General features: G+C 36.7%; 3 protein-coding genes across 6 annotated transcripts in view; 2 read left to right on the top strand and 1 right to left on the bottom strand.

The window, feature by feature from the left end:
- aplf (aprataxin and PNKP like factor) overlaps positions 1-14,198 on the bottom strand; it is a 29,731-nt gene extending 15,533 nt beyond the window's left edge. For 2 of the 4 annotated variants that reach the window (XM_065295294.2, XM_065295297.2), the window contains exons 1-8: positions 13,906-14,198; positions 13,614-13,706; positions 11,611-11,682; positions 10,700-10,860; positions 6,494-6,674; positions 4,106-4,193; positions 2,167-2,342; positions 79-371 (exon numbers count right to left, since the gene is read on the bottom strand). In XM_065295294.2, coding sequence (XP_065151366.2) covers positions 79-371; positions 2,167-2,342; positions 4,106-4,193; positions 6,494-6,674; positions 10,700-10,860; positions 11,611-11,682; positions 13,614-13,706 — 1,064 coding nt within the window. In that variant the 5' untranslated portion in view covers positions 13,906-14,198. Of the gene's footprint in view, positions 1-78; positions 372-2,166; positions 2,343-4,105; positions 4,194-6,493; positions 6,675-10,699; positions 10,861-11,610; positions 11,683-13,613; positions 13,743-13,905 lie in introns of all 4 variants that reach the window. The other 2 variants (XM_065295296.2, XM_065295295.2) reach the window with 2 other exon arrangements.
- A 13-nt stretch (positions 14,199-14,211) lies between these two features.
- On the top strand, positions 14,212-16,212 carry fbxo48 (F-box protein 48). The gene is made up of 3 exons (XM_065295301.2): positions 14,212-14,294; positions 14,846-15,152; positions 15,320-16,212. The coding sequence occupies exons 2-3, from the start codon at positions 14,913-14,915 to the stop codon at positions 15,479-15,481; spliced, it is 402 nt and encodes a 133-aa protein (XP_065151373.1). The 5' UTR covers positions 14,212-14,294; positions 14,846-14,912; the 3' UTR covers positions 15,482-16,212.
- A 552-nt stretch (positions 16,213-16,764) lies between these two features.
- On the top strand, positions 16,765-21,234 carry cnrip1a (cannabinoid receptor interacting protein 1a). The gene is made up of 3 exons (XM_065295300.2): positions 16,765-17,228; positions 17,602-17,746; positions 20,102-21,234. The coding sequence occupies exons 1-3, from the start codon at positions 17,050-17,052 to the stop codon at positions 20,264-20,266; spliced, it is 489 nt and encodes a 162-aa protein (XP_065151372.2). The 5' UTR covers positions 16,765-17,049; the 3' UTR covers positions 20,267-21,234.
- Positions 21,235-21,795: the final 561 nt, after the last annotated feature.

A 21,795-nucleotide genomic window follows, 5' to 3' on the forward strand; every position in this document is an offset into this window, starting at 1 on the left:
CATCTGCGACGGATTTAAATGAAATAGAATCCAAAAACTTTTTGTCCATTTCAGAGACCATTTACCAAGGCACGGTACCTGTAACAGGAGCTGCCGTAAGGACAAGGTGTCCTTCGCCGTTTCTTCTCCATTCTTATGCTTGTTTTGCTTTCAGACTCTTTGACCTTTGACCCCTGCTGCGAAGGTCCCTGATCGACCTGAAGGTTACTGGAATCTTCTGTTTGCGAATCTTCAGATTGAGCTCTTGCTTCCCTGATGTCTCCCTTTGTCCTCCCATTTTCACGCTCCATCAATCCGGTGCTGTCGGATTCGCCGCTCGTCCCTTCATGGACTGATCCGACTCTTGTGCTCTTTAGTACTGGTGCATCACCCTGTCAGGAGGTCCGTGAACAGTAAATAATCCACCTCAAGATCTTTATTATTTCATTTCAGACAAAGCTTTACATAAAACACTGTGCAGAGATTACAGTGTCATTTTCCGAAATGTGTTATTAATATATGAATTAAAAATCCAATGTTAAACTGATGGTTTTATTTAAAGCAACACTATGTAGTTTTTTTAGCTTTAAATAATGTCTCTAAAATTATTTCAGTGATAGAACAACTTTTAACTGGACAAATTGTACTGTTGCTGCAACCTGAGCAGCCTCCTAGCTGCTACAAGCACACTCTGAAAGTGGCGGTGGAGGGTAGGAAACACAGCCCCGCCCCTCCCCCTGCCTGCAGAAGAGTGTCTGATACCAGGCACTGTTGCGCTTTTCAACCACATGGGGGAGCTGTAAGTCATTTTTACATGGAAACTACATAGTGTTGCTTTAACAAGACATACTGCAGAACTTTATTTTTAGATTTATAGCTATAGCTTGCCTCTCTATCGCCACCTCTGTTTGAAACAGGTTACTTTACAGACTTATGTTTATGTGGGTTGAAGTCATATAAATAAAAAATACCTAGACAGTATAATTTGTATACTTCTTAAAGGGGCCATGGCATACAAATCTGACTTTTTCCATGTTTTAGTGATATGATTGGGTCCTATCAACCTAGAAAATGTGAAAAAGATCAACCCAGTAACTTAGTTTTGGTAAACCATTCTCTACAAGCACATGAAAAAAAATCGGTCGTTGAAATTTGGCTCTCCTTATGATGTCATAAGGAGCTCTTATTATAATAATAACGCCTCTAATCTGCACTATCCAATCACAGGACTGCCATTTAGTGCAGAGAAAGAGAGAGAAAATAATTCAAAGCACAATTGAGTTTCAATTTCAACAAACCACCATCATTGTGATCAGTGTTTGGCACAGGACACACCCAAAACGGCACACACCTACAAAGTGGCAATTTTAACATGTTATAATAAATTATTTATATGGTATTTTGAGCTAAAACTTCACATATGTGCTATGGGGACACCAAAGATTTATTTGACATCTTAAAAAAAGTCTCCTTTAAGAAAAAAAATAACTTTTTTGTGAATACAAAATATTCTTAACTTTTTTCTTAAAGGGACAATAGGTAGGATTTTCGCCATCTAGTGGTGAAATTGTATTTTGCATTCAAACGAATAGTGCTCTCTAGCGCCTCGCTTTTCCAAATGCATGTTGCAACTACGGTAGCCGTTAAGTACTCACTGATCTCTTGTCTGTTTCAGCTGGTTCACATGTTCAACTCAAACACGTTGCGGTAGGCTAGTGTTTTTTGTCCCTCTCTGCTATTATAGTTTTATAATATGGCGAAATGACACGGAAGCCTTCTTGGACTTACTGGTTCAATGTACATAAAGAGAAGAAATTCTAAGCTTACAAAAAAGTCAGATAATCGGCAGAGTTCATTTGACACCAATTTTGACTAATAAAATACTTAAGAAACTACACATTGTCCCTTTAAATGTGGGGTGCATGATCTCTCAAAGCCAATGTTGATATTTGAAATCACCTAAACAAACACGCCCCTACCCCAACAGAATCTGGACCATCTTTTGATAAACTCGCCCCACACATACACAACCCAGGCAACGATGTCGGTAAGTAGACACACCCCTAACTGCTAATTGGCTACAAGTGTGGCTTGACTGTTTTTCAAAAATCATGCACCCCGCCTTTAGGTTTGGATTTAAGAAAAAAAAGGCAGTAAGAATGTTTTGAGAATCCGGCCCGTGTTTACCAACTCGTCTTCAGAGTCACTCTTCAATCTCTTTGCCTTCCTCCTCGGCATCTCCTCCTCCTCCTCTTCCTCAGAGGACACACGTTCAGCACGTGGCCGCTTAGATTCGGTTGCCACTTTGGGTGTAGCTGCTCGCCTGGGTTGTTTTGGGGTCCCTCTCACAGCTTTTCCATCACCTGATCAAACAAAAAAAACAAGCAAACAGATAAAATCATCTACTGTATAGCTGCACTTATAATCTCCTTAATATTGGATCTGTTTTCCTCCTATAAAACTTTCCAAAAATCATGCAAAACCACTGTCTGACCAAACCTTTGAGTCGTAGTGCTCGTGTGAGTAATACAAGCTCAAGGTCTCAATCCCACTCTCTGTATTTCTACCCATAATTCAGTCCACAAATTTTTGTTCTTGCAAAGAACAATAAGTTGAGGCCAAAATAAAGTTTAGGACACCAGATATTTTAAGACTTTTTGTGATGAAGCATCGAGTTTCCTTACTGCAAATTACCATACAGACTCCTCATAAGCTCCATACTTATGAAAGTCAATGTACATGCAGATTCCAGTTGAAATGCTTTTCATCTCTCGCCCTTCTCTACCATAACAAATATTAATCTAATACAGAATTTATGACTTATGAGAATTTGGGATTAGTTGTCCTTTGCAGTGATATGTAAGTAATGAAACATCTCCACCACAGCCCATGAATTTCACATTAAATCAAGACTTTATGCAGGCGCATGCAAAGTTGCCTTAGAAATGTAAATGGAAAAATCTGTATGTCCCACTTCAAAGACGTTCACTTCTGATTGGAATTCACCCAGAGTAAAACCAATCCGAACCGTAGATGTGACCTTCGGCACGAAGACGTCAAAAATCACAGATGTGTGGTTACATCGACGCTTCGCAAGAGAGGACATACTGTACAGCCAGTGTATGACTTTCCGTGACTTAGTCTTTCCAAACACCTATCCACTGAGGTAAGCGTGTGCAAATCTTTGTGTACTGTGCATTGAGCGTGAAGTTTCCTAATTATTGCTTAATCTAAATTTCTATTTTCGGATGAAACGTCTACTAAGCCCTTCCTTACTCCACAGAAAGAAAGAAAAAAGATAGCAGCTGTCTCCTATTGTGCATCTACAGCTTCATAAGACTACACTTATGTGCAGTCCATGTGAAAAAAAAAGGTCTTAACACTGGCACAATTGTAAATTATATGTCTGTGCAGAGATATTGAAAGGCACAGTTCAACCTAAAATATAAAAAGTTATTATTTACGGTTCCTCACATAAACCTGTCGTCTGACTTCAAAAGGCTTGGAATATAATCTACAATGTGCACAAACCATTTTATGGTGTCGTTTTGCATGAGTCTGGCTTGACATCTTCTTCAAATATTCCATGGAAGAAAATCGTATGACGTAAAAATTGACAATAATAAATTAGATTTTATCCAAACTATTCTTTATAAAGATAGTTTCATCTAATCTTTTCATACTGTACAAAGTGTGATAAGCACTATGTAAGTAAAACTTACTAGAGACTGACTTAGATGGGCAAAATCGTTTACAGGCCATGTGATGCGGAGTAAAAAGATCCAGATGGTGCGCTGTATGGAACGGGTTTAGTGTTAAAGAGGTGTTTATGAAGTCTCCAGCACACTTTTTGCACAAGCAAATCAGCAACACATTTGCATTTCTGGAGAGCTCCGTGACGCATCGAGGTGAGGTGTCCGAGACGAATCTAAACCCTGTTTGGCTGGGTTGAGCTCTCTATGTCGTCCCTCTGGGTTTTTATCAATCATGAACAAGTCTTACCTGACAAGATAACCTAGTTGCTGGATGTGTTGCCATGAGTAATGAGCTGTACATACTTTTTATTATAGCTACTGCAAATGTGGCTGTGATCTGAGTATTGGTTGTGTTGCCTTGGCGACAGTACCTTTGGCACATGATGGGCTTTTACCAGCTGAACCGCAAGCCATCATCCAGTCTGGCAAGATGCGCTTCTTCTGTGGCAGTGCAGGCGCCTTGACAACACAGAGACAAAAACATTATGGTACAGTAGAGCAAGGGTCCACAGGATCTTAGGGGACCACAGAAATATTCAAAAGAATAAATACAAAGCAAAAACTGTAAAGGTCTACTGTGTGATAAAGAGTACAATGCAGTAGGGCAACAAAATAGAGTAAAGTAAACTACAGTAGGGCAGAGCAGAAAAAGAAGAGTATCGTACAGTAGAGCACATTAAGAGTATAGTGGAGTAGAGCAAAGTGGAGCAGAAAAAGTAGAGTACATTAAGAGTATAATGGATTACGGTAGAGTGGAGTAGAGTATAGTGGAGTAGAGCAAAGTGGAGCAGAAAAAGTAGAGTACATTAAGAGTATAGTGGAGTAGAGCAAAGTGGAGCAGAAAAAGTAGAGTACATTAAGAGTATAGTGGATTACGGTAGAGTGGAGTAGAGTATAGTGGAGTAGAGCAAAGTGGAGCAGAAAAAGTAGAGTACATTAAGAGTATAGTGGAGTAGAGCAAAGTGGAGCAGAAAAAGTAGAGTACATTAAGAGTATAGTGGATAACGGTAGAGTGGAGTAGAGTATAGTGGAGTAGAGCAAAGTGGAGCAGAAAAAGTAGAGTACATTAAGAATATAGTGGAGTAGAGCAAAGTGGAGCAGAAAAAGTAGAGTACATTAAGAGTATAGTGGATTACGGTAGAGTGGAGTAGAGTATAGTGGATCAGAGCAAAGTGGAGCAGCAAAGGTAGAGCGCATTGGAGTATAGTGAAGTAGAGAAGAGTGAAGTAGAAAAATGAAGTGCATTGGAGTATAGTGGATTATGATAGAGTGAAGCAGAAAAGGAGTGTGCATTGGAGTATAGTGGAGTACAGCAGAATGGAGCGGCAAAAGTAAATTCCATTGGAGTATAGTGGATTATGGTAAAGTGGAGCCAAAAAAGAAGAGTGCATTGGAGTAGAGTGGACTACAGCAGAGTGTAGCAAAAAGAGTAGAGTACATTGGAGTAAAGTGGATTATGGTAGAGTGGAGTAGAGCAAAGTGGAGCAAAAAGAGTAGAGTACATTGGAGTAAAGTGGATTATGGTAGAGTGGAGCAGAAAAAGTAGAGTACACTAAGAGTATAGTGGATTACAGTAGAGTGGAGTAGAGCAAAGTGGAGCAGCAAAGGTAGAGTGCATTGGAGGATAGTGAAGTAGAGAAGAGTGAAGTAGAAAAATAAAGTGCATTGGAGTATAGTGGATTACGGTAGAGTGGAGCAGAAAAAGTAGAGTGCATTAGGGTATAGTGGAGTGGAGTAGAGCAAAGTGGAGCAGCAAAGGTAGAGTGCATTGGAGGATAGTGAAGTAGAGAAGAGTGAAGTAGAAAAATAAAGTGCATTGGAGTATAGTGGATTACGGTAAAGTGGAGCCCAAAAAGTAGAGTGTATTGTAGTAGAGTGGAGTACAGCAGAGTGGAGCAAAAAGAGTAGAGTACATTGGAGTATAGTGGATTACGGTAGAGTGGAGCAGAAAAAGTAGAGTGCACTGGAGTATAGTGGAGTAGAGTAAAGTGGAGCAGAAAAAGTAAAGTACACTAAGAGTATAGTGGATTATGGTAGAGTGGAGTAGAGCAAAGTGGAGCAGCAAAGGTAGAGTGCATTGGAGGATAGTGAAGTAGAGAAGAGTGAAGTAGAAAAATAAAGTGCATTGGAGTATAGTGGATTACGGTAGAGTGGAGCAGAAAAAGTAGTGTGCATTGGAGTATAGTGGAGTACAGCAGAGTGGAGCAGAAAAGTAGAGTACATTGGTGGTGGTTGATGAGCACCTTGAGTGCTACTGCAGAAAAGCGCTATATATATATATATATATATATATATATATATATATATATATATATATATATATATATATATATATATATATATATATATATATATATATATATATATATAGAGAGAGTATAGTGGAGCAGAAAAGGTACAGTACATTGGAGTATAGTACAATAAAGTACAGTAGAGTGAAGCAGTAAAGAAAGCAGTACAATAGAATAGAGTACCGTAGAGTAGAGTAAACCACAGTACAGGAAGAAAAGGGAAGAGTATAAAAGAGTACAATATGAAATAGAAGTTTAATGATTTCTGAGGGTGAGGGTGTAACGCTGGAACTTTAAACACAGACTGCGCATAATGTAACAAGAAGATCATGACAGCATGACAGTCTTGCAGTTTACACAAATTAGCAAAGCATTTGGATAGGTGTAATTTTTATATAGGATTAATATCTACATATATATCTACAACAGAAATATTTGGTTCCTTCTGAAATATATGTGCTAACACACCTCATCAAGAGAGAAATGGGTGTGTGAAGAAGCGTCCTGTGTTTGACTTCCTGTGAGAGTGGAACTCTGGGTAATGGGCGTGTCTTTCTCGCCCTGAAGTGTGGATGAGTCTTCAGAAATCTCTACTGTTCCAAGCAAACACTTCTCCTCCTCCATCCCCTCATCAAACCCCTGACTGTTTCTGTAAAGAAAGAGTCAGAGTGAGATCATCATCTCTTTTAAACTCCCTTTACAGTAAATTACAGTGACTCTTATCTAAAAAGATATTGTTTTAAGCTGTGCCATGTGCTCTTTGGGAATCAAGCTCTACACATTGATATTATTCCTGTTTTATTCAAAGGTTCCTAATAAACACGCAACACGAGACAATTCAGACACAATGTCCTGTAGCTCAATTCCTAGAGAATGGCGCTAGCAACACCAAGGTCCCGGGTTTGATTCCCAAGCAGCATTAGTGGTTTCAGATAAAAGCATCTGCAGCTAAATTCATGACTGTGGACGTAGCCTCAGGGGACATCAAGGCTTAGTTTAATGCAAAAAAAAAAAATCTAATTGGCTCATTTCATAGATGAAAGGCCTGACTTTTAAATGCATGCAAATCAAGACCTTCAGAATCAATTCTTCACGTCAGCATCTCTTATGGGCTTGTGTGTGTTATCCGAGTATCTGTTTGAAGGTGCCCACACAACCATTAAACCCAACGTCAGTACAGTATCACAGAGAACGGCAGTTAAAGCTTTTGATCTCAACTCAGCTGGTCACCGATAAATTTATTAAATAAAGGATAAGATGCAGCTCTGAATAACCATATTCATCCGAAGACTCAAAATGCATACATTATGTATCTGAATAAAAATGAAAACCAACAAAATCATTGTATATTTAGTTGATGAATTAAGTATCATATCAATGATAAATTAATTATGATTGTTGATGTATAAATCCATTATTATGCATTGGTAACTCATGTCTATTCGTTATACAATAAAGTTTATTAATATAACCTGAAATGTATAAATGTACAAATGAATGATGAAAAGAATTGTTCATCATTGTTATTAAATGGTAACAGTGAACCTTATTACAAAGCGCTACCATATTCCGAGTGAACCAGGATATTCGTTGAAACAAGTAGGACACCACTTGATTTTATCTGTCAGAAATTGGATTTGTCCAAAGTAGGCATTTCATACCAGATTGGGTTTGCAGTTGATTGTGGAGGACGGAAATGAATTGTGCACAACAGGATCAGAAATGATATTTTAGGAACGCAAATAAGGTCAATGTTAGGGAATTTAAATAAATACACTCAACTCCAACATTATCCCTTCCTTTTATGTGAAACAAAGGTTGCAGCAAACCTGATTTAGTTAGATTCAGATTAAAACATGGATTCAGACTCGGACTTGTACCCCCATTCAGACTCGGCCAACCGGATTGGAAAGACATAGGATTCAGACTCACATTCACACTCAGCAAATCAGATTTAATCAGATTCAGACTCAGCAAACCAGATTTACTCAAAGACAATGGGATTCAGACTCACATTCAGATAGGAATTCAGACTTACATTCACTCAGCAAACCAGATTTAATCAGACTAAGGCGTGGATTGAGGCCGGTATGCAGACTCACCAAAACAGATTTACTCAAATAAACAATGAGATTCAGACTTGCATTCAGTTGTGGATTCAGACTCAGCAAACCAGATTTACTCAAATTATCAGACTGGGATTCAGTCCGGGATTCAGACTGGAATTCAGACTCAGCAAACCAGATTTACTCAAATAAACAATGGGATTCAGACTTGCATTCAGTTGTGGATTCAGACTCACGTTCAGATTTAGCAAAGCAGATTTACTCAGATTATCAGCCTGGGATTCAGACTCAGCAAACCAGATTTGCTCAAATAAATAATGGAATTCAGACTCGCATTCTGTTGGGGATTCAGACTCGCATTCAGATTCAGTAAACCAGATTTACACAGATTATCAGACTGGGATTCAGACCTGGATTCAGACTGAAATTCAGACTCAGCAAACCAGATTTACTCAAATAAACAATTGGATTCAGACTTGCATTCAGTTGTGGATTCAGACTCACATTCAGACTCAGCAAAGCAAATTTACTTAGATTATCAGCCTGGGATTCAGACTCGGCAAACCAGATTTGCTCAAATGAATAAGGGAATTCAGACCCACATTCAGACTCAGCAAACCAGATTTAATAGAATCAGACCGCGATTCAGACTCGGCAAACCAGATTTACTCAAATAAACAATGGGATTCAGACTTGCATTCCGTTGTGGAATCAGACTCACATTCAGACTCAGCAAAGCAGATTTACTCAGATTATCAGCCAGGGATTCAGACTCGGCAAACCAGATTTGCTCAAATTAAACAATGGAATTCAGACTCAGCAAACCAGATTTAATTAGATTCAGAACGCGATTTAGACTCGGCAAAACAGATTTTCTCAAATTAATAAGGGAATTCAGACCCACATTCAGACTCAGCAAACCAGATTTAATTAGAATCAGACCGCGATTCAGACTCGGCAAAATAGATTTTCTCAAATAAAAAATGAGATTCAGACTTGCATTCAGTTGTGGATTCAGACTCAGCAAACCAGATTTACTCAAATTATCAGACTGGGATTCAGTCCGGAATTCAGACTGGAATTCAGACTCAGCAAACCAGATTTACTCAAATAAACAATGGGATTTAGACTTGCATTCAGTTGTGGATTCAGACTCACGTTCAGATTTAGCAAAGCAGATTTACTCAGATTATCAGCCTGGGATTCAGACTCAGCAAACCAGATTTGCTCAAATAAATAATGGAATTCAGACTCACATTCAGACTCAGCAAGCCAGATTTAATTAGATTCAGACCGCGATTCAGACTCGGCAAAACAGATTTTCTTAAATAAACAATGATATTCAGACTCGCATTCTGTTGGGGATTCAGACGCGCATTCAGATTCAGTAAACCAGATTTACTCAGATTATCAGACTGGGATTCAGACCTGGATTCAGACTGAAATTCAGACTCAGCAAAACAGATTTACTCAGATTATCAGCCTGGGATTCAGACTTGCATTCAGTTGTGGATTCAGACTCATATTCAGACTCAGCAAAGCAAATTTACTTAGATTATCAGCCTGGGATTCAGACTCGGCAAACCAGATTTGCTCAAATTAATAAGGGAATTCAGACCCACATTCAGACTCAGCAAACCAGATTTTATTAGAATCAGACCGCGATTCAGACTCGGCAAAACAGATTTTCTCAAATAAACAATGGGATTCAGACTTGCATTCAGTTGTGGATTCAGACTCAGCAAATCAGATTTACTCAAATGATCAGACTGGGATTCAGTCCGGGATTCAGACTGGAATTCAGACTCAGCAAACCAGATTTACTCAAATAAACAATGGGATTCAGACTTGTATTCCGTTGTGGATTCAGACTCACATTCAGACTCAGCAAAGCAGATTTACTCAGATTATCAGCCTGGGATTCAGACTCGGCAAGCCAGATTTGCTCAAATTAAACAATGGAATTCAGACTCACATTCAGACTCAGCAAACCAGATTTAATTAGATTCAGAACACGATTTAGACTCGGCAAAACAGATTTTCTCAAATTAATAAAGGAATTCAGACCCACATTCAGACTCAGCAAACCAGATTTAATTAGAATCAGACCGCGATTCAGACTCGGCAAAATAGATTTTCTCAAATAAAAAATGGGATTCAGACTTGCATTCAGTTGTGGATTCAGACTCAGCAAACCAGATTTACTGAAACAATGGGATTCAGACACACATTCAGTTAATCAGATTATCAGACTGGGATTCAGACTCCGATTCAGAATTGGATTCGGATTCTGGGATTCAGACTCCGATTCAGACTCGGCAAACCAGATTTACTCAGATTATCTAACTGGGATTCAGACTCACATCCAATTGGGGGTTCATACTCGCATTCAGACTCAGCAAACCAGATTTAATTAGATTCAAACTGGGATTCAGACTGGGATTTAGACTCAGCAAATCAGATTTACTCAGATTAACACTGGGATTCAGACTCACATATAAAGTCTTAATTCAAGTCACTTTCCCTCTGAGAAGTTTTTTTAAATAAATCAATTCTAGTCTATCCTGTGTGCCCTACCACAGCGTCTGTGAATGACAGGCAGATTTACCTGGGGGTTTTATCCTCTTGCTTGACGTGCACTCTGTAAATGTACCTTCCAGGCATGAGAGAGAAGACGTCACCTTCGCGCAAAAAGTGCCAGACGTCCTTCTCCAGCGGTTGCGGGTCAGCCACAATGCTCGTCTGGATAAAACATGGATTCAGGTGTGTCTAAAGGGTGGAGATCAGAAAAATAATGGTCTATTATATACACACAGACCTCCTTTGTTTAACATACAGGCCCATTCAGCCATTTAACCAAGTTTTACTAATAGAGTTTAAACACACATAAAGCTGTAATACTGAGCTGACAAACATTTTTTCCTGGCGACTGTACAATCTAGATGAAGCACATCCACTTTTGCATTACTGTGGTTGCTATAAACCTCAAAACCCAAAACTATCATCAAGTGTCTTCACCCATAAACCAGATGCATTATTATTCAAGTAGTTAGCCATAAAAATGTCACAGGTTTATATAGTTCAAAACTTTCTCAAGAAGATTGTCTTCCAACTATTGCTCATCCATGACAAGAAACTGGCCACAGAAGGGGACAATTTATGCTAATGTTAATCATTCACTGTTTATATTATTTACCAGCTACTAGGTATCAAAAACATACAAAATGTCCAAGAACATTTATGAGATACAGTACACGCTGAAGCCTAAAAACAATGGAGACAATAGAGGAGACAACTAGGCACTGTTGCTATGACAGCACGATTAAGAGGATGGAGATCTTCACGTGTAATTAAGAGAGACAGCTGCCGGAGAGAAGCGGGACATCATCTTCATCACAAAACTTTTGAAGTTTTAACATCAAAGGCAGAGTCTTGTCTGACACAAGTGTACATGCTAAATCCACAAAACCACCATCACAGTCTCGTCCCACATAAAACAAAGGATGAAGAGGAACATACGGGCTTCAGGCGCAGTTGACCATTCTGGTTCTCCAGTATGCAGTGGTTTCTGGACACCCTCTTATCATTTACCTGTTATGGAAGTGAAAGGAAAACACGTTTGATATAAAGAATGACAGAAATGATAAAGGATATCACATGCACCGCCAAAGTTACAGGTTCAATCCTAAGGTAACAGATATGGGTGAATCCCACAAAATTGTCCGAGTTATATTTTCTCCAAAAATAATTTACGACCATTTTAAACAGACGTATCTAACAATTTTGATTAAATAAATAAATAAATGATAAATGTTGCTATTCCCAAGTGAAAAGTATTAAACTGAACTGTCAATCATAAACGCCCGGTGACCTCGACCAGATGCACTTCTGATATAAACTGTTGTGTCCCAGCTACTGTCACTGTCATTCATCACATGTGAAGCAGAACAATCACAACGACACTATGAGGTCACTTCACTGTGATCTGAGTGATAAACCAATCCTATAAAAATGGCATGATGGGAACGGGTTTCCTTTGAATTTTTTCTGATACATAAAGGAAGCTACCATGAGACATTTCAAAGGGCTCTTCATCTTGTTTTGAAAAAGACAAAAGACTTCAGTTTACATTACAGCTACTTGCTAGTGCACTTAAAGGAATATTTCACTTTCATAAAAAAAATCCTGAAAATGTACTCACCGCCATGTCTTTCTTTGTTTTTTTTAATTGAATAGACTTTATTAGACCCCACCCCAACAGTTCACAGTTTCAATGCAGTTTAAAATTGCAGCTCTAAATGATCCCAACTGAGGCATAAGGGTCTTATCTAGTGAAAACAATCATTATTTTCCACAAGAAAAATTAAAAAATTTACTTTTAAACCTTCTCGTCTTGCACTAGCCATGTGATGCGCCAGCGTGACCTTACATATTACGTAATCAAGTCGAAAGGTCACGCTTTACATATGTGAAACGCACACTTGCTATTTTAAACAATAAACTAACACAAAGACATTTCAAAGCGACCTTTTGACGTAATTACATAATACGTAAGGTCACGATGGCGCATCACACAGCTATCAGGCTACTGCAAGACAAAAAGTTGTGGTTTAAAAGTGCTTTTTTTTCTTGCCAAAAATGCTGATCGTTTCGCTAGATTTTTCGGCTTAAAATTTAGGATTAAATAAAATTTTTTTACTTTTAATCAACTTTACAATTCATTTCAACTTTTTTGACTAGTGAGGAGCTGCGGTAAATTATAAATATACGGTTGATTATTAAAAAAAAGGTTAAATAAGCTTAAGTTAATTCAACTTTATTTTTAACATTTATAGCAACTCTTTACTAGTCATAAAAGCTAAAATTAGATGTAATTTATAAATTGATTAAACTTAAACATTTAAGTGCGACAAGGTATTTTTACAGTGTGGGTGCCAGGAGAGCCGTTCTCACGTTACTGAGCATTTCATTGGACAAAAATGTTATATGCTTATGAGTGCAATATGAGTCATCAAAAATTGTTATGGTTATCATGGAAGATAATATAATTTGTCAACTTTTAAGAATTTAACAGCATATAAATGGACTTAAAGCTTACAGATTTGAACGCTACAAAACACCAATCTTGCAAACTTTAGTTTGTTTTGCATTTCAGAGACAAGCACAGTCAAAAACTGACCACTCTATGAGTTGTTTTAAAACCAATAATCACTGTTTCTGTCCCTCACTGTCACTATTTTCTTAGGTAGTTTGGCGCCCTCTTGAGGATTAAGACTGTCACTATTACTATTAAAATGTCTGCATGTAACCGAAAGCAAAAAATATCTTTCACGATAAAAGTTAACAATAAGAAAACGGGCCTAAATATGGTAGCATTCAAAATCAACTAATTTGATAGAAACATAAAACTTTAGCAATGTTACAGTAAGGCCGTGTCTAATTCCAACAGATGTGAATTTTGTGTCTTTTGTTTATCTAGTATATTACAACATATATATTGTATAAATAAATAAATGACTTACACCTAGAAATGGTCCTCTTCCCAGGATATTCTCTCCATAGGGCAGATCTATAGGACTGCCACCCCCCACCTGCTCCAACTCAAAGCCAGGCATCTGAGCACGAGACACAAAAGCCCTAATAAGTATACACTACAAAAGTCAAACTGTAGTGTCAGTTGTTGGCTCACATGCTGTGCAGGAACACCAACGTTACTGTCATAAAACTTCTTAATGCAAACTCTTTTACTAACACAGAAATGAAAACATTACACACTACTAAATTAAGCTTCGAAATCGAGTTACATGTACCCACCTTAACGCTTCTTCATGTACAAAGTGACTGTGTTTACTATTTTAGAGGGAATGAATTATTTTTCTTGGTTAAATGTGAACTTCCGGTTATTTTTAGCGTGAGCATGCGCTGTGTAAACACGCATGTAGGAGCTTTTCAAACTTTTTCAAAGCAGACGCTTTACATGACTCGAACATGTTTTGCAGCATAATCAATATTTTAAATCAAAATATGCTCACGGAACATTTTAAACTGCAAAAATACGTATTGTGTCCACTCGTGAGACATAACAAGCATGCTGTTGTTCTGCGCATGCGCGCTCTCAGGGGCGGGGCTTGACGTGTGACGGCGCTGGCGTAAACAAACAGAGACGTTTAAATCCTCAGCTGTCAAGGGCTACGCTTCCGTCGGTAAAAATCTTCACAAATCACAATTTTTTAACAAAAATATCATCAATTTTTATGTCTATGTTATAATATTATAAAGATGTGACCGTTTTGTGGTTTGTGTTTGAAATGTGTTTGTAGCCTAGCCACTGGTTAGCCAATTCACTTCGCGTGTATTCTATGGACTGGACATAGTATAGGTTATATTAAATCTTATTTAATTTATGTATCCATTTTATACATTTATTAGTGAATGTCGATAAAGAAATAAGGGTAATACTGTACTGTATATATATATATATATATATATATATATATATATATATATATATATATATATATATGCATATATATATATATATATATCTATATATATATATATGCTGTACTACATTATAATAACAATATTATTCTTCATTGTACTTAATTAATAATGTGGTACATTTAAAAAATCCTACCATGGCATGTCCCTTACTTTTCAATAACAAGTAAAGGGTTAAAGAGAGCAGGTCTTCAACCAAGTTATGTATGTTTTTCCTAAAGACATGTAGTCATTTATTTTATAACTGTTTTAGGGCACTGAGAGATGCCGAATGTCTGAAAAGGGAGCCATAGCACTGTCTTATCCAGAGAGGTTCCACCATGATCTATGACGAGGATCCACTTCACCAAAACTTTGCTGAGACCCTTCCTACGGAGATGAGTGTAAAGATCTTTAGTGAGTTGGACCTCAGAAGTTTGGGCCGGGCCTCGCTCACCTGTAAACGCTGGAATGGCATCATTGAGGGCAGCGATTACCTGTGGCGCAACCACTGTCTTACGGTGCTGGCCATTTGTCGTAGGGAGGTGGATGGGGACAGGCTTGATGGATATTCCTGGAAGGTTTGTGTTATGCTAGTTTTAGCCAAACTAGGTGAAATAGTGACCAAATAGATACATGCATGAAAAAAAATATTTCATAGTTTTAAACCGTGACATCTCACATTAAAGAAAAAGTATAGACAAAAATGTGAAAATGTAAATGGTAAATTTGTTTGCTTCTTTCCCAGGTTACTCTTTTGCGCAACTACAGGAAAGGGTGTGTAAAGAGGAGGTGGCTAAAAGGCCGATACAGCAACATCCACTCTGCTGATGAGATCCCACCCAACCACATGTGTCCACTGGACGTAGAAACATGGGGAGAGATACTGGAGGCAGAGCTGGAGAGATAAAGCCAAGAGACTTTTTGAATCATGATAAGACTAAAATACATCAGCAGTGTCTACGATGTAGAGTATTATGACCGAAGCACTTGCTGGCTAAAACATTTTATAAAATGTTTCATAATTAATTATCAAAAATACTGCTGGGCATCTGCGTGCCTGTCAGAATACACAATAATGTGGTTTTGATTTGGGTGAAATGGAAATTTTTGGCTGTATTATTGACATTTACCTGGATCTGTATAGGTTTTTATAGGCGGACCACAATAAGTTTATCCTTAGCTTTCTTTATTTTGTAGATCAGGAAAATCTACAAAAAATATATATATTGTGCCTTTTTGTTTTAAAATTGTGCCTTTTTTAAATTTTGTGTTAATTTATTTGATTTTCCCCACTTAAAAAAAAAAATGTCACTGCCAATATTGTCTTGTCTTAAAAAAAAGAAAAATATTATTTTATAAAGCTAATATATTCATTACTGTAACGTGTTTTTCCCCTTTTATTTACCTGAAAATCAGGGCTGGGTTATGAAGAGCAGCAGGACCTTTCCTGGCAGTGCTGGTTGACTTGAGAGCCAGCTGTTAAAACTAAATTCACATACAAAGCTACATTTTAAAAACAACTGTTGAAAACAAACCAAACAGTCATAAAACATTTGAAGTAGTCATTTTCTGAAAGTTTTTTATGGAAATGTGCACTAAATGGCCAAGATTTGATTGTGCCAGCTACACTTTGCAATGTGCTATGTCAAGCTTAATTGTAATAAAATTTTAATAAAACACTAAATGATCTTTGTTCAATGTACAGTTTAATGTAATGGATGGATGGATGTACTGTTAGATAGATAGATAGATAGATAGATAGATAGATAGATAGATAGATAGATAGATAGATAGATAGATAGATAGATAGATAGATAGATGGATAGATAGATAGATAGATAGATAGATAGATAGATAGATAGATAGATAGATAGATAGATAGATAGATAGATAGATAGATAGATAGATAGATAGGTTAATGATCATAAAGTGTTCTGTCATCATTTACCGATCAGAAGCCCCATTGACATCCATAATAGGAATAAATAATTGTATGGAAGTCAATGGGGTTCTAATTGGTGTGGTTACAAAAATCCTCAAAATATCTTTATTTGTGTTCATCAGAACAAAGAAATGTATACAGGTTTGTAACAATGTATAAGTGAGTAAATGACAGATTTTTTATTTTTGGGTGAACTGTCCCTTTAACGACTTCAATTCTGTTTCAGCACTTTGGACAGGGACTCACTGAATCGCTCCCATGAACAAGGACACCAGCACTTCTTATACAACTTAATATTTATTACTCTTAAAGTAGGCAAAAATGAAAAAATAAATAAACAATAGATTAGTATTTGGCCTGCCTTTGTTTACTCAGCGGATTAATATGAACCCCGTGAAGCTGTACGTGTACACAAGTGTGTGATGGTTTGTGCAGACGTCACGGCTTCATCCCCCAACACCGCTTCCTGGGATCTTCCGCTATCCGTTTAGTGACAGGAACCCTGGACACACATCCATCGTTATCCTGCAATAATGACAGACGTCCCAGCGCTCATAAACATCGCCATTTCCTTAAAAATACAACCCAACGATGGACCCGTGTTTTACAAAGTGGACGGGACGAGGTTCGGTCAGAGCAGGACGATCAAAATGCTAACGGGGTCGAAATATAAAATCGCGGTGATTGTGAAGCCGGGTAACGCAGAGGCCAGGTCAGTTAAATATATCATCCATTCATGATTTTGCGAATATAGAATAGACTTCATAGGTACCATTTATATATAGCTCGATGTCTTTCTAGGCTAGGCAACGTTTCTGATCCAAAGGTGCACCTGCGGCCCTGTATGACAAGAAATATTAATATTTATATTTATGCATTTGACAGATGCTTTTATCCAAAGCGACTTACATTGCATTAATGCTATGCATTTTGAGTCGATGACCTTTGCGTTGCTAGCTCCATGCTTAGCCAACTGATGGGATGTGTTTGATGTCTGTCATTTGTTTTATTACAAATGGAGTGATATCAGACTTGTATCAAATTACCCAATACACAGATATGCTTCTTGTTGTATTGCATTTCAGCACAATGGGCATTGGAGGAAAAACCTTCCCTTTGGAAGAGCTGTCCAGAGATGATGAACAAATCGTCTACAATGGCACCTATGATACTGAGGGTGTGCCACACACCAAAAGCGGGGACAGACAACCTGTGCAAGTCTCCATAGAGGTAACAAAAAACTGAGTATTGGATGGGATAAAATAGATGTATGTATTCTAACATACAATAGTGTATTTTATCCAATCCTATCTGAACATACAGGTTCATCCTGTTTCCTTGACAAGGTTTAGATCAATCCAGAACTAGGCCTTAGTTATATTAGGACATTTCAGTAGTTTTTACAAACATATCTTACAAAAAAACAATACTGGTGTGCATCTTGAGACAAAACAATGGCTATCACAATATACTATCCTATCATGTCCTATCCTATTTGAACATACAATATACTATTCCGTTCTATTCTATTCCATTCTATACTGAAAAACTGTGTCTTTGGATCAAAAGTAAAAAAAAAGTGTCAACTTGTTACATCTAAATACTTTAATTACATCTAATTACATCTAAAACAATAAATGTTAACTTTTTAAGTTAATAAAAATGAAATTAAATAAAGTGGCGGCTGGTGAATTCTTTTTTTCGAGGGCGCTCGATGCAAAGTTCGTCACAACATGTATATGTAGCACATCATGTGTGTGGTTCGTAATTTCAAAATATGTGTTCTGCGCGTTGAGTGATCCTGTGTGCATCACGTGTCTTGTAAAAATAAGTGCCTGCTGCAGACGTGTCTAAAGGGTTTATGATAAAAGAGACGCTCGCGTTTGCCAGATACTCCGTTAATCATAATCAAAGTGTACTGTTAAGGGAGTGTCTTACGTGTATTTTGTGAACGTGAGCGTCTCTTTTGTCATTAACGGTTTTGACGCATGTGCAGCAGGCACTTATTTTGACAAAACACGTGATGGACATGGTTTACATGACACAAAACTCATATTTTGAAAACAGGAGGAACACACGACACTCCGAACACATATTTTGAATTTGCGCCCCTTGGATGAGCATTTACGAGCCGCCACTGATTAAATAGATGTAACAAGTTGACACATTTTTTACTTTATAGTTAGGGTTAGGATAGGGTTATTTAGTTAGGTGTCTTTGGATAAAGTAAAAAAAATAGTTTCAACTTGTTACATCTAGGGCGGGCAGTTTCCTGGACAGGGATTAGACTAGTCCTAGACTAAAATAAATGTAAAAGCTGTCTAAACTGACAACAACTTGACATATCTTAAAATACATCAGTGCCCTTTGTTTTGCCTTAAAATGCACACAAGTAATGTTTTTAGTAAGGGATGTTTGTTAAAACTAGTAATATTTTCTGATTAAACTAAGGCCTAGTCCTGGTTTAAAATAATCCATGTCCTGGAAACCACCCCCTAATTACTTTAATTTTTCTTAAGTTGAACGGGCAGTTTCCCAGACAGGGTTTATATTAAGCCAGGCCTAGTCCTTAGTTATATTATGGCATTTAAGTAGTTTTAACAAACATACCTTACAAAAGTCATTACTGGTGTGCATATTTAGACAAAACAATGGTATTGATATATTTTAAGACATGTAATTGCAATATTTTTCTAAATTTAGGCAGCTTAAACATGCATTTTAGTCTGGGACTAGGATAAGCACTGTCTGGGGAAACTGCCCCAAATAGTTTACATTAATTACTTTCGATTTAAAATTTTTAAGTTATGAAAAATTAATTAGATGTAACAAGCTGACACATGTTTTTTACTTTGATCCAAAGACACATTTAAAGTGTAAAATGAAATGAAATGAATGAAATGAACTGAAATGAAATGAAATGAAATGAAATTAAATTAAATTAAATTAAATAGGATCTACACTGCAAAAAATGACTTTCTTACTTAGTATTTTTGTCTTGTTTTCAGTAGAAATATCTAAAAATTCTTAAATCAAGATGTATTTTCTTGATGAGCAAAATGACCTAAGAAAATAATACTATTTTTAGACAAAAAATATACAATTTAAGTGAATTTATGCTTAAAATAAGCAAAAATATCTGCCAATGGGGTGAGAAAATTTTACTTGAATTAAGTGTTTAAGAAGAAAGAAATCTTATTTCACAATTTTTTTTCTCACCCCATTGGCAGATAATTTTGCTTGTTTTAAGGACACTTTCACTTAAATTGTATATTATTTGTCTTAAAACTAGACTTATTTACTTAGGTCGTTTTGCTCATCAAGAAAAAACACCTTAATTTAAGAATTTTTAAATATTTCTATTGAAAACAATACAAAAATACTAAGTAAGAAACTCTTTTTTTGCAGTGTATAGGACAGAATAGTGAATGTTTAAAAGATCAGAAAACTAACATTTGAGGGGAAAAAATATAGAATTGGTAGATTTTAAAGCAAGCATGACTATAAATTAACCTCATTCATGCATTAATTGAAATCACATTAATGTTAATTATGTTATGTTTGTTCTTTTCTTGTGCTTGCTAGTTTAAAGATGCCGGCACGTTTGAGACAGTATGGCAGGTGAAGTACTACAACTATTACAAGAGAGAACACTGTCAGTTCGGCAACAGCTTCAACTGCATCGAGTACGAAGCAAAACCCAATGAGACCCGCAGCCTGATGTGGATAAACAAAGAGGTCTTTCAGTAAAACCTGAGCACAGCAACAACAGCAGTAGCAAACCTTCACACTATGACCTATAACAATCAAAGGGTGACTGTACGTGAAACAGACGACGTAACCGCCCTCAGTGAAACAAGCTGTGGATATTAAAGGCCCAGACAAGAGATCTATCAGTGTTTCTTTGTTCGCCTGTCATTCATTGTACCACTGTTTATTGCATGATCTGAACATTAATGTCTTGAGTTGACAGAATTTCTCCTTATTTTATCCTTACCATGCTTGAGCTGGTGCACATCGGAAAAAGATGGACGATATATACAGGATTTGGTGTGAACGAGGCCATTTGTACAACTATGATCTGCTCTGTTACGGTTACAAAAACAATGAAGTTAACATGATGTGAAGGTTTTACTGCAGGATTCAGTTTAATTGTTTGCTGGTTGGTCTCAAAAACGCTTGCGTATAAAGGTGCTGTATGAACATGACTGGATATTTATCACTCTATATAATTATGTATAATGTAATAATACAATGAAAGACCAATCAGTTAATATTGTGGTCTTTTGCGACCAGCGCTAATATTTATATATTTGTGACGAGTGTGTGATTCTCTATAGTATGAGTAAATGTTTCATAATTCCCCTTTGATTTACTGTTGTTTACTAATTATAATAATGTTTATTTTGCCTAACTCTTAATGGCACATGTGGTCAGGAAGTCAAAATGAATAGTGCTGTCACAACTTCTCATAATTTGCTTGTTTATTTGCTTGTGTTGTGCGTATGTGTTGAATTTCTGTTTTGATTTAAGTGTGAATCTGAGCCAAACGTTCACCTTTTTGTAAGAATATAAACATCAATCTTGTTGCCCAAATTTCTGTCATGTTTGACTGAATATGTTATAAAAAAAAAGAAAACCCTATTAAAAAAACAGTAGAAGAGTCAGGAAATATAAAGATAGCTTAAAAAAATGCAATAAATATGCAAATGATGATATTTTTGTCACTTACTGGTGGAATTAATTTGTTACTTCAATTATTATTATTAATACACAATAAGATTTAAAATATTTAGGCATTTTTGTAATGCATGTTTACATGATATGTAAAACACCACCATTTAATTAGGATTTTTTTTCCATATTTAGGAATAATCACAGTTTAATTTTTAGGACTGGTAAAAAAACGGATTTTTTTCTCCTTTCGATTAATCTTGTTTTTTTTTTGGTCATTCAAAATCGATTCTTAAAGCCCACCAATCGATTTTTCCCCCCACTAGTCTTCTCCACTAGATGTCACCCTCTTTTCTTCTTTTCTTCGATGTTACTATTCGAATATATTCTTATACTGTATAATATAATATTCTAATATAATATAATATTCTATATAATTGAATCAAAAATCGAGTATCGGAATCTAATCGAGAATCTAACCGATTTGATCGCTGGTAAATCGAATCGATCAGGAACATATGCATCGATACCCAGCCCTAATTTTTCACAAATTCAACATGCAAGCAATATTTTTTATACTTTTATCATTCAAATATTGTATTACA

This window comes from Paramisgurnus dabryanus, chromosome 4 (genome assembly GCF_030506205.2).
Source record: "Paramisgurnus dabryanus chromosome 4, PD_genome_1.1, whole genome shotgun sequence".
In the NCBI taxonomy this organism is placed as follows: Eukaryota; Metazoa; Chordata; class Actinopteri; order Cypriniformes; family Cobitidae; genus Paramisgurnus; species Paramisgurnus dabryanus.